This window comes from Teleopsis dalmanni, chromosome X (assembly GCF_002237135.1).
Source record: "Teleopsis dalmanni isolate 2A chromosome X, ASM223713v2, whole genome shotgun sequence".
Lineage (NCBI taxonomy): Eukaryota > Metazoa > Arthropoda > Insecta > Diptera > Diopsidae > Teleopsis > Teleopsis dalmanni.
Window position 1 is genome coordinate 12,652,776 of NC_051848.1, and position 13,692 is coordinate 12,666,467.

General features: G+C 32.5%; 1 protein-coding gene across 1 annotated transcript; it reads right to left on the reverse strand.

Annotated features, from left to right (window-relative positions):
* Positions 1-5,445: 5,445 nt before the first annotated feature.
* Positions 5,446-6,003, reverse strand: LOC119688183. The gene is made up of 2 exons (XM_038102867.1): positions 5,643-6,003; positions 5,446-5,581 (listed from the first exon to the last, which is right to left on the reverse strand). The coding sequence occupies exons 1-2, from the start codon at positions 5,945-5,947 to the stop codon at positions 5,446-5,448; spliced, it is 441 nt and encodes a 146-aa protein (XP_037958795.1). The 5' UTR covers positions 5,948-6,003.
* Between the last annotated feature and the right edge of the window lie 7,689 nt (positions 6,004-13,692).

Consider the following 13,692-nt stretch of genomic DNA (forward strand, 5'->3'; position numbering starts at 1 on the left):
GGTAGCATCATAAATATACAAAGTCTGATAATAATGCCAATGAGCACAGAGAAGAAACCTAAATCGGAAACCTAAAATCGGAGGACTTCTGAAGTTGCTTGTACCAATATGGTATGTAAATAGTAAACTTATGTACAAAATAGACAACTGAAGCTAAATAGGCAGAATATAGATATAAGTCCTTGCTACTACAATGGTATTATTTGCACTAATTATATATACATATATAGTACTTTGTTCGTTGATCATTACGGATGTGAGTCGTTCTTGGCCCCGTACAAAAACTTTTGCCATCCAAACCGAGCAGTGGTTTGCTGTCAACGGTTTACAGTACCAAGTGCCTTCATATTATTAGTCAATAGGATCTTCTACAGAATATGCGGAAAGCGAATCTAATCCCCTTCTAGCCTTCAATAATATGTAACTATGTGGTATAGCTTGCCATTATTCCATCGAAGTCGATACTTGTGCTCCTAACATCTTCTTATCACTGTTGGTAATTGGCCAATTTTCTGCACCATACAGTAGGATAGACATAATAAAATTTTTGAAGAACATAATTATTAATTGTCGAGAGTGGACTTTATTTCTTAATTGACTATTTAGTTTGAAGTAACGTCTGTTGACAAGAGTGATTATTTGATGAATTACTGAAGGCTTTCATCATTATTGGTATTTACACTGGTTCTCAAAAAAATAAAGTCTTTCATTTTATTCGAACTTATAGAAATTTGTTTGTTGACAGAAAGTACTTTGTTTTCTCTTCATTTACTATAACAGCCATTTGCTAATCATAAGACCCATTAATTGTTATATTCGGTGATCTGAACCGAGTTCATCTCTTCAAAGAGTTTCAGTATATATCGATCCAAAATGCCTTTCTTGGGTTTCAACCATTTGGGTAAGTGTGCACTGACTAACCACTGCACTGACAGTACAGAACTCTTCATTCCCAGAAGGGATTAGTGTTTTAACTTATTAGACGCAACTTCTATAATATAGAATATAGTTCATATAATTTTTTAAAATTATTTATTAATTTTTTAGTAAAATCTTTACAAATACAATATAATTCCCAAACAGTGTTTCCATTATCTAATTAAACCCGTCTGCAATACCATTTCCCTTATTACAAAAATTCGCCACTGTAGTACCTCATGCCTCATCAACCATTTCGGTGATAAATGTCTTCATTTCAATGGAAATATAATTAAAGGTAGAAGGAAATTATTGAAATGTAATTAAATTCATGAAGTTTTATTGATTGCTTCAACGTTTCAATAGAAAGCAATAAATAAATGAGGAAAATATATTGTAAGAAGAACATGGAATAATTTTATCGAAGTGTCATTAGCATTTTCTGATATGATGACCATTTATAAAGTCATCACGAAATTAAATTTTTTATATTCTAACATGTTTTTTATTATAATTGTTTTAATTTAAATAATGGATACTAGTGTTTATAACAGTTTAACTATATGTATTTATACAAGTACATGTATATACAAATTAATAATATTTATTTAACATTCAGAAACTCAACAAAAACCTAATGAAATTTATCTATCAGTTTAACACATAGTAATCACTACTTATAATTAATATGGTGTCAATATATCATATTAACTTTCCGGACCCTACGGTAGCGATGAATCTCTTTAAATTTATACCGATCATCCAAATCTAAATGGGCACATTCAACGGAGATTACATTCAGACAAGTATTCTACCTCAACACTGCAGTTTATGCTCGTATGTAGAACTATAGTTACACACGAATCTACGTAACACCTTTAAGGAGAGATTGTGATATATACAGAGACTCAAAGCTCCACACACATTCATATAGTCAAGTAGTTCGGGAAGTACTTGTACTGCTGAGCCTAAGAACTTGACCGAATGCTGTAGATTTAACAATGTGATGACGTGGCACTTTATTAGTTATTTAACATGTATTCGAGAACATTGACAAAATAGTTTGTGTATTATAGGAACAATTTAGTGATCGATATCGATATCTAACATATAGAACTGGACTATGTATATCGAGTATAAATCGAAAACGGTAGTTCAAAAAGTTACTTATAACATTAAAATACAATAAAATTTGTTGTCAAATCGCTGCAACCCAGAAATCGTACTCTGCCTTGAAAATCACATACTCACTTAATCAAAACACTTCATAAGATATTCATGTCCATTGTAAGGTATAACCCTCCAATACTAGCGCCGACAATCGCTTTCTTTTAACTTCAATATTATTTAATTAAATTTAATTAATATTTACGTTTCTTATGTAAAAATTACTTTATTAATAATATTGGTCTGTGAACTCCTCAATTGAAGACAGTCATCTATGATTACCACCCTCTGACGAGGTCGTACGTTGCCTTACATTTTCCAAGCGTTATTACTTAATTTCTGGCCGGGCTCTAATCGAAGTGTCCCTGTGAAAAGCTGCACATACTCGAAAAGTACTACTTCATAATTTATATTTCATAAAATTTTAGGCTATAATTAAAAATCGTTTAGAATGACATTTTTCTAAAATGTCTTCATTAACTGAAATATTGAGCAGCTTTCAATATTTGAGTACGTCATTTTTGAATATTTAAAAGGACTGCGATGAGAAAATGACATATTTTCAGATTCCCACTTAATTGTTTTCATTTTAATTATTACAGGATATGAAATTTGTGTCCTTATTAACGAGTGGGGGAGGAGTGGGGTTCAATCGCCAGCTAAGTTACGTGAAATTAATTATAAACTCATAATTGTAAGTTATACGGGTACGCATGTAAGGATAAGGATGTATCGACTTGCAACGAAGTGAACCCATAACATACAGAGCATGTGGGATTTGACTTAAATAAAATTTGATTATTGTATATTAATTGTAATTTTTTATGAGAATTTAATTTTTATTTTAAATAATTGTTCGTTTTTTCTTCACATTTTCATTGAAAGTTTTGCCTCATCTAATATAAAAATCTGTATTGAGGTTCAGCACGAATCGCCGAATTTTTCTGTATTCCTCGTGCGTTTCTTATTAAAGAATCGCCTCGTATGTTTTGACTTTTATTTGCATACTTTTTAAACGGAAATGGTGCAAACTGTGCTACCGGAAGTGCATTTCACACACAAGCTATAATTCCATTAATTGTAGCAGTTTTACGCTATTTCGTTGCATACATGTAGGCGTTGGCCCTGTTGAGTGGGCGTCGTTTTTATGTGGTGCCGGTGCTGTAGACTTTGTTTATTTATATTTTGTTTTTACCTTAACAATAAAAGCGAAATGTGATGAAAGTATAGAAATTGTAGACCTAATGAAATGACATTAATCTTTCGATTGTGAATATCTTCGAATTTTTTAAGGATATAGTACGCTCCATTCTCTCTTAAAAATAAAGGAGAACCAGAATAAAAATAATTACTGAGTTAATATAGCAGGATTAACACAATCCAAATAACTTATTGGTACTTTTAACAATAAGAGACACCGGATTGTATGAACTTATCAAAAGAAAAACTTAGAATCGTTACAGGAATCCCAACAGGGCACTGTAAACTAATCTGTAATCTGGAAAAATGATACTGAAATAATAATTCTTTTCTTCATTAATAAACAGAAACTTCTTGACGAAGAACATATTCACCTTCATTAATCAGATAGAATGTTTGCTTTTTGATTGCGCATTTGATTGCATTACAAAAGATCTCTTCCGACTGTAGTTCTGTGTTCTTTTCAAAACCTCTATTTCTTATTTATCATTTTTATTAATATTAATAATAATTTTATTACTAAATTTATTATTATTAGTATATTTGCGATTTTAATAATTATTCAACATTTCCATAGTTGAGTACATTAACAATTCACTGTGTCAAAAGTAATAAGGACATGAGCCTTATTCAAATTAATGTCAAAAATTATTTTTTTAATATGATTAATGATTTTATTATGCCTTAATTATGCGCTCCTTTTTCGAAAAAAGAACATAAAAAAAAATTAATTCTATCACATTAAGCAGTCCTCATTTGGGTACATTAACTTATCAAGGACAGTCACGGGTATCCTTGTCGTAATTCCAATTTTCCAAGCGTTTACATTATTTGTGCTTGTACTCAATTATCTCGTAACTAAATGCCTAATTTCTAACAGAAAAATTGTCCTTATCGGAAGTGACCGATCTACGAAGTTTTTCGTCTCTTTGGTACCTTTCACATATTTTTCTTCATCTCGTTTTATTTTTTTTATTTTTTTTCATTTTTTGCTGGATAATTTAGAGCGGTGAAGTGTGATGGAAGCACGAGTAAAGTAGCAAATTTATACATTCACACATAGTAGGTAACGATGCCGGGCATTAATTTAAACGCACAGGTGAGGGAAATGTCCTGGGCATTTTCGTTTGATTTCATTAGGAACGTGTTTCTTGTTTCACACAAGCCAGCCAAGGATAAGAATTAGTTGAGGCCCTGGAACAGTGCTTTCACAAAAGAACTTAACATTTCATTTGCTTTTTTGAGTTACATATTATCTGGGGACATTTATCTGAAAAATTATTGCAAATTACAAAAACAAAATTTTTTAAAAAAGAAATCTGCGCTGACTCTTATCGGCATAATTTATACTATTTAAGTAATTGCTTCACACTCTCTTTGCCCCTATCTGAGTATCAGAATCCATATTTATTTTCGCTGTAGTTGATATATTTTGGTTTCATTTTTAATCGTAATTTTGCATACAGTACAGGAGTTCATACCATTTTAGGACACAATTAAAGTCGAAGGACTCTGACGGTAATAAGCGGAGAGTTAGATTTTCTTTGAGAACTGAGAATAAATATGTCACGCTAAAACTTTTACTGTTTGAACTATATGAAACTCTATAGACCTCACACTGAAGATAACAGATAAGCTGAAAAGTTTATGATCTGAATACTTATGAATACTCTGAATACTTTAATACTTTGAGCAAGATCCGAATTTATCCGAATATAGCCATACAACTATATTCTTAACTAACTCGATAAGAACAACAGGATTTGTTATACTTTTTTATTACTTCTGCAACTTACTTATGGAGTGAACAGCCGAGACCTACATAATTGTTCTCTACTTCGAAAATCTTGAAAAATAGACATTGCTCTAGAAGTAATGGCCCGTTACAATGTTACTGTAGACTCCCTGACAGGAGTGATTAGCGGCATTCGGCATCTGTATTGACCAAGATTGGGGAGCTAAATTCTATGCCGTTGTATATATTATGTATACAAAAATGACTGCAATAAATTTACAATGTTACCAACTATTTTATTTTTGAAAACATTTTATTGATTATTGAATTATACAAATACAAAGTTTCTAACAAAATATAATGTGTGACTTAGGATGAGTGGTTTTGTATCAAAATATGTAAATACTTGTATACCCATGGTTTATTTATGGTTTATTACGGCTTTTTGGCAAGACGCGTGGTGTACCAAAGTCACGACGGACTGCAGGAACAGGGCATGGCCTATTTTCATTGTCATAGAAGGACTTACCATTCATCGAAAACTTGCGAGGCTTTGGTCTGCTAATTTTGTTAAGAAATTAATTGCAATACTAAAAATATTTGAGGAGATGATAGTACTTACTTTGACGCCTCAGCACATTCCTTTTTTGGGGCAAATACCCGATTACTTATTGGTTGTGCTCTTATATATTCAATCCATTTTTCATTCAGAGTTGGATTTTTTTTTAACGATAACCTATCTGACTCGCAATCAATGTAGGACATTATTGGAGTTATGGAATACTCAACCGGCCTAGTATTTGGTCTTCTTACGCAATATTTGGGTTCCAGAACTTGCACCAATGGGCGCTTCACAGCTTCTAAAGAATCAGTATCAACCTTTTGTGCCTCATCGGTATGTGGTTCATCATATAAAGTAAAACTCATGTTGCTAGTTTGTAGATATTACGGAGAATTAGAGGCTTTGTTAATAAGGTAATATAGTTTTTATTCTATATCTGAATACAAACTTTTCAATTCAAATTTGAAAATAAAATGATTGTAACAAAAAATTTTGTTTTATCTAAGCCAACTACGATCAATTTTGATATTTAGATGAGAAAATTTTCGACACCCTTCACACATCTAATATGAAATTTATGCATTGGTTTGTAAAACCGTTTGTAACCTTATAAACTGCGAACGCGATCTTTATTAATTAAGCGATATAACATTCAAAATGAATTTATTTGACTCATGATGTGAAGAGTGTACGAGTTTCACGACATTAATATAATTTAGCGAATTACGATCCAGCGGCTTCGCTGGCTTGATCATGTCGCTAGAATGGAGGACGATGCTCTAGCAAAAAAAGTATTTGAATCAGTAGTTGGAAGAGGAGGCGTAGAGGTAGACCGTGTCTCCGATGGTGTGCTCAAATTGAGAAAGCACTAATCGCACCTGCTATACGCTGGAGACTGGAGAAGGTACGCAAACAGCAGAGCCACCTGGAAAGACGTGAATCATGTCAGACCGACATACCAAGTGTCGGTATGTTCTTATGACCATTTAAGTAAGTAAGTTAGAAGAAGATAGTCGGTATGTTCTTATGACCATTTAAGTAAGTAAGTTAGAAGAAGATAGTTAAAACATAAATAATAATACATAACAGAACATACTATAAATAAAATAATTAATATTAATTTTTCGATATGTAACAAAAAATTATAAGATTTTTCATGAAATATTAGCGCAATTTTTTGTTTGGATAGAGTAATGTTCTTTTATAAAACAAGAACTTAAAATCATCGCAGGAATCGAAACAGGGTACTGTGAACTACTTACGGATGCAAACTGTAGATTCTGTGAAAAGAATGAGTAGTCGGCCATATATGTGCTGTTAGAATAGAATAGACTCCTAGGAATGTATACCCTCACGGAAGAGGTAATATGTTAAAACTCTGTAGAATAGGTTCTATACAACTATTTATTGGTACAACAGGGCTTAGAGACCTACTCCAAATCCAGAAGGGGGCACAATAGACTCGACGGTCGCAGTGCCATATCTCCTAACAATAATCAGAATAATAATGTTCTTTTAGCCATAAGTCCTTTTAAATCAAATTTAACTTAAATATTTTGTACATTTTCCATGTCCTTAAAGTATTCGGAATTCTTGAAAAATTAATTTCTGCATTTCCACCGCAACCTGCGAGACTCGACGGCAAATGTGGCTATTAAATTGAGTATGTATAAATATTCTTTATATGGCATTAATATCCTTAAAACATAATGAACGAATCCCTTATCCTTTGCAATGCATATAAAATTTAAATTGCATCGATAAGCTTTAAATTGCGCGTACATCCGACATGTTGTACTTTTTAATTTATACTTTGGCAATTTGTTGTTGTTGCTGTGTAGCTGTGTTGTTGCTGTGTTGTTGCTGCCGTTTCTGCCACACTCGGGCCAATGTTATTGTAGTTGTTGTGCTTGTAGTTAAACTTGTAAGAGGGATATTTAATTGCGCTTGTATATAATACGATGTCTACACATATCGGCCATGCAAATGTGTGTAGAAAATCGAAAACGTGTGAGTAGCAGTAAGTCTGCGTGTGTGTGTGTGTGTGTGTGTGTGTGAGCTTAAGTGCATAATGCATGCAAAGCTTATCATGCAAACTTTCAATATTCCCAAGCATATATTTGAGCATACCTACACTCACACCAACACACACACACACACATACACTCGCTCATATAGTGCAGTGTAATGAAATGTGCTTAAAGTTAAACGATGAAAACGCTTGATTGTGTTGAAGTGTGATGTAGGCTTCGCTTGTTTTCACCAAAATGCAACAAAATTGCTGCAAATTTCAACATTTCAATGGCTTTGCAAATTAATTTTGAAAAAAAGGAACATAAAATGAAAAAGGAAAATAAAAAGCGAAGGAAATTGCAGTTGAAAATCGAGTGAAGGATTCAGATACGTTTTCATGAAGTGTTTATGAGTGCAGAAATGTGCAACCCACAAGCAAACATGCACATTTGCCAACTTAAGCCAACCGGCGAGGTGGCCACATAATAAATTTGCAAAATTTGCAAAATTGGTGAAATTAGTTAAATTATTTTCCTATTTTTTTTTTTTTTGGATATTTTTTGTATATTTTATTTTTGTAGGCATTTATTTAGTAGTTTTGAAAATTTTATATTCTTAGAAAAAAAGAAAAATGAAATAAAACACAACACATTTTTCAGTTGACGTCTCATTTGACACAAAAGATGACTCAAGAGTTTTCGATAATTTACTCGTATATTTTTTATATTTAAATGCGCTTAATGTGTGCTTATTTATTGTTTAAAATGTAAGTCGATCTCAACACAAGATAAAGGCATGACACGCCCACTTTGTTATGAATTCGTTGCTTTATTGTAAAACATACAAGAAATAACTAAAAGTGCCCACAACGAATTTCATTTTGCCAAATCATGCTGGTGCAATGTGCCAGCCGCCGCAGTCATTAGCCAGGCGCAAGTAGACGCGGCCGTAGACTGGGACCCTAGAGTATTACGACTGCCGCAATCGAGAAACAGAGAAACAAGTTAATAAGCCGGCGCACTTTTTCATCTGTTTCGATGAAAAACTGAAAAAGTGAAAAAGTGAAAAAATGAAAAAGTTACGAAGAGTCATAATATTTGCTCTGCCTTCATGTAACTCACAAAATGAGCTGATGAAGTGATATGCATGGATACATCAATTAGCTAAATACGGCCGAGGAAAATAGGAAGGGGTTCAAGCAACGCGTTGTGGAAATTTACAATATAAATACAAACACTTGACAGCACATTTCTGTTTATTTTTTGTAATTAAAATAAAAAAAAAAACATTTAATTAACAATTTTTATGCCGCAGAGCACTAAAAAGGTATTTACGAGAAACTTGTTGAAAGGACCAAAGAAGATCTTACGTAGGCTAAGTAAAGTCCATGGGAGTAACAATTGTCATGTTTAATTTTTTTTGTACTCGTATTACATTGAGAAACATATAAAGTAACAATAGACCTTCATAAATGCTTTTTTAAATATATAAAGTGCTATTTATTTTGTGTTTAAAATATCCGGAATCATAATTCAATAAATGCACAGTTTTTGCTCCGTAAGTTGGCCGCACTGTATTGTATCACAAAGAAGTTTTGAGTAGGTTTTGCTTACGAATGTGCACACAACCACGGTTTTTACGATTATACTTTTGAATGTTCTGTAATGGTGCGAAGGAGGTTAGTGTGAGTTATATGAAAAAATCATTGCCTATGACACATACGAAACTACATAAATATTGATAAGTCTACTTAAACGGCCATAACATCCTGTTACTGGGTACTAGCCTAACGCAGTATGTCTCTCCAAGCATCTCTGCTGCGTGCGCGGACTCTCCAGTTTAGAACATTAATTGTGTTAAGTACTTCCTGTACGTCTACTTCCTTCAAGTGCTGCTTCAAACACCTTTTTAGCCAGAGCATCGTCCTCCATTCTAACCAGATGATCAAACCAGTGAAACCGCTGGATGTTAATTCGCTAAACTATATCAATGTCGTGATAAAATTATAATGAAACTTAACTTAAACAAATAATGTTAAGACTACAATTGTTTATAAGTAAGTGTTTGGAAACAAACTTCAGATATAATGGTCTAACATGGCTATCACCGACAGTATAATAAAAAATTACACAAATATTAAAACAGAATTAATAAAATATAAACATGGACGTGTAAAATAGACATGGACGCGTATTGAGAAGACATATCTGGAAAAGTAGGCAAACTACTAAGCAGAACTATTTCAAATTAAATTATTAACTAAAGCCAATATCGAATATGCAGCACTGTACACTGAAGTTCTCAGTTGATTCCTTTATTGAATCAACCTCAAATTTGCTATTAGTTCCTTAAACTTCTAGAAAGCATATGGATTATAATAATAATGATGTTAAGAGCTACTTAGGCCGAATCAGGTTGTAGTGGTGGTCATTTACACATTAGCCAACTTGTGCACGTATAATGGCCCGTTGTGTTATCATAGATGCATGAATAGTACATTACTTATAGGCCAGACCAGGCAGGATGATCGGCAAATGGTGCTTGCTTGTACAGGAAACATTAAATTGAACAATCAAATAAGCAAATTTTGTTCTTCCATAATTCATGTCTTGAAGTGCTTCGGTTCCATAAGGTGCATAAATTATTGAATATATTTGTACATATTTATTTGTTCTTATGCATGATGTCTAATATAATTAATGCAAAGATACTTCTTATTAAAGCTCTTATGGATGCTGATTTATTGCTTCCATCCAGAAAACTTTCATACTTTGTCTTGTTCAATTTGAAGTTTTCTCACGCAACTTTGCTGCTTAAAATCAAATAAAAATTTAAAGATTAGATAATTAATTATAATTTCTGGTGTTAAGTTTCAGCACACATTTTAGAAAAAGACCCACAAAAATTATCTTCAGATTCCAAGAAAATGGAGTGGAGAAAGACAACAACAACAACAACAACAACAAAAACCGCATCGAAAGTGATTTGATGATTTTTGATTTATTAACGTTCACCATCGCACGCAACAGACAATTAGAACTCAGTTTATTTAATTTATATAATCTCAGAGTAAACATATACATATGTACTTGTACATGTATTAGACATGTATATGCGTTCTAATAAAAAATATTATAAGATTTAAGATTTTATTTGGGGACAGGCAACTCATGACTATAATTAGATCGGTTATTAACCTCATAAATTATAGTAAAGGTTAGAGGCGTTTATCTCCAGACATTGCTCTTTATACTGGGGTTAAGAAAATATCTATCGATCAATTTGTATATTTTGATCTATCAAAATTTAAAACTCCATGCAATGAAACATTCTTAAAATGTATTAGTCATACACCAACTAATATAAGTATTTTCTCGTTAATTGGTTAGGGATATATATTAGATCTTTTTTTATTTTCTTTAACAAAAAATATAACTTAGATGTTAAAAATTCAATTGCTCCATGGAATATATTATTCCGTTTGAAAAGTTTCCAGATTTTTTTAAGATAAAAGATATGGATAATCTTAGCGGTCAATTAGCATTAGCAAAACGTGAAACTATTCTTCCGAGGAATTTATCGTGTAACAAATTCAAAACCGGACTGTTGTGTAGTTGGTGGCATTATTCTGCTCAGACCTCATAATATTTAAATCCATATCATCAGTTTCGTGCCAAAAAAAAACATTGATATTCATACGGCTACAGCGATCAAAATTTAAGGTTTTTGTAAGACCTTCGCCATTTTCTAAAAAGTACAGACCTATTACAGCTCCACAACAAATGTTACACAATGGTTTACAGTGACTTTTTGTGGATGCAATAGTCTTTTGATATTAACTTGTGAATTTCCATGGTCCAATAAATGTTAATGTTGTCATATGTGAAAAATCGTCTTTAAATTTGCTGAAAGTTTCCACAATCTAAGGATGTTTAGTGTTATGTTATTATATGTTTTCTTAATTTCCAGCAATTTACATGAATGCAATAGATTTATTTAGTGATGATTAATTAAATTAAATTGAACTTTAAATTTAATTTATTTAGTACCTCATACTATTTATCTTAAATTCGAATCTATTGAAGTTTGTGGCACCTATTTTCTTTGAACTGGGGAGCAACTAAAGTAGTTTTCTCAGAATTTGATTTAGATATTTGTTGCCAGTTTATTTTCTTCCCAATTCCACAGTCAATGCATGGATCCAAGTGTTCATTACTAATAGCGAAAAATGACTTTGGCTTTCTTTTTGACATTTCACTGACCAGAACACAATTCTTCTTCCAACTTATATTTGCAGAGACTTAAAGATCGTTGATTTGAGTATTTGATTTAACATTTTATCTTCGAGCCCGAGGCTTCGAGGTTGTCAGTTTCATGGTCTTTTTGCTCGAAGTATTTTGTTGAAACATCATTTATAATTTCATATTTCTGTGACATTTTCACTTTAAATTTATTAATGAAGTTGTCAATACCGCGAAGCATCATTTCGCCTTACTTTGGTACTCCATTGAGCCTCGGGTTGAGCCAAGCACCAGAGACCAGAAAGATAAGACTTAGAAAACACACAAAATTACAAAATATTAATGATCTTTCAGTACAAAAAACGCAGAGGAGAAATAAATTAAATAGTGAATTATTAACAAAAACTTCGAAAATAAAAAAAAAACAGCAGAAATATGTAAACATATAAAAATTGTTTTTGTTGGCAACACTTGACAGCAATTCATTTGTCGCATGTTGGGTGTTGATAACTTAATGACATGCTTTGTACTGAAGAGGCATACAAACATAGATACTCGTACACAGATATCCACTAAGCGATACTCGCAGATAGCGGCAGCCTTTCGAAATCAAGTCTACACAACATCAGAAACGCTTAGATGTAAACACTGAAGGGCCAAAAATATTTACTTAAGAACTTTTTTATGAGAGTTTTTGTTCTAAACAATTTGCAGTCATCGATTTTCAGTATCTGAAATGTTAAGACATCGTTTGTCTATTTGACCAATTAAGGAATTGATCTATGAGAAAACTAAATTTTGAGATAAAAAATTACAAAGCCATTAAAAAGAGTTTTAATCAATGGGTTGAGTTTTCAGAATGTCGCTTTAGGATTTTTAATATAAATAAAAACTAACTTTAAATTTGCTGTATATCAGCATTTAAAAATATTAATATAACAAAATCAATTAATCCATTTCAGCGGAATTCACTTGTCATGAAATTAATCACTTGGCTTCAATTAAGAAAACCTGATGAAGTTTTAACTTAAAAATAGCACTAAATTCAAATTTTTAATGTTACGATCATAATTTTCCTTGAATTAATCACAGATCCTCTTAATATCACAATTTGACTTATTCACGAAATGTATTAAATATGACTCCACTACCTCATGGAAAACGATTGAATGGAATAACACATTATCAGTGTTTCGTAGTGCAATTCACAGTAGCTTAATTAGTCCCTACAACTCGTTTCCGGATTTTGGCTTTATATATTTCGGAAATATACGTCAGACACCTTGGATTTAAAATGTCTTCTTTTCTCACTCGCTTCACTTAACAAAACTTTCCTGGTTGTATCCCGGTATTCATGTTTTTCTCACTTCAATAAATTTACGTACTAAGCTTACCTGCTCACCTGGAAAGGAGTTTTATAGCTGAAATTGAATAATTGATTTCAGAGGTCGTTATCTTTAACTTATCAATTCCGAAGTGATGGTTTTAGTGGGTTCACGTTTCACACTATGATCTTTAGTTTCCCCTGTGGGGAACGGTTTAAAATATTCCCCAGGTAAGGCATGTCTGTCATAACAGGCGACCAAAATCCCGGCGCCATTCCGACACTGTTTGTATCACGGGGGTCAGTGTCCGTAGCTTCGGCTGTCCTGACCAATTGGGGTTGGCATTGTCGTAGTGGCTGTGATTAAAACGCAAACTTATGCGGAAAGAATATTTGTATTTTACTTTCAGACGGCGTGGAGTTATGTACTTACACCAGAAGCTATAACCCAAAGATCAACAGAAGTATTGATAGGTCTCATTTCTTATCGAGTGGTAAGTTATACCAAACACATAACATAAATTGGTGCCGG

Excerpts from the sequence above, each read along its gene's own strand:
- LOC119688183 (XM_038102867.1), bottom strand. The coding sequence starts at position 5,947 with ATGAGTTTTACTTTATATGATGAACCACATACCGATGAGGCACAAAAG. Across the intron at positions 5,582-5,642 it reads GAATGTGCTGAGGCGTCAAA|CAGACCAAAGCCTCGCAAGT; the intron begins GTAAGTACTATC and ends TAACAAAATTAG.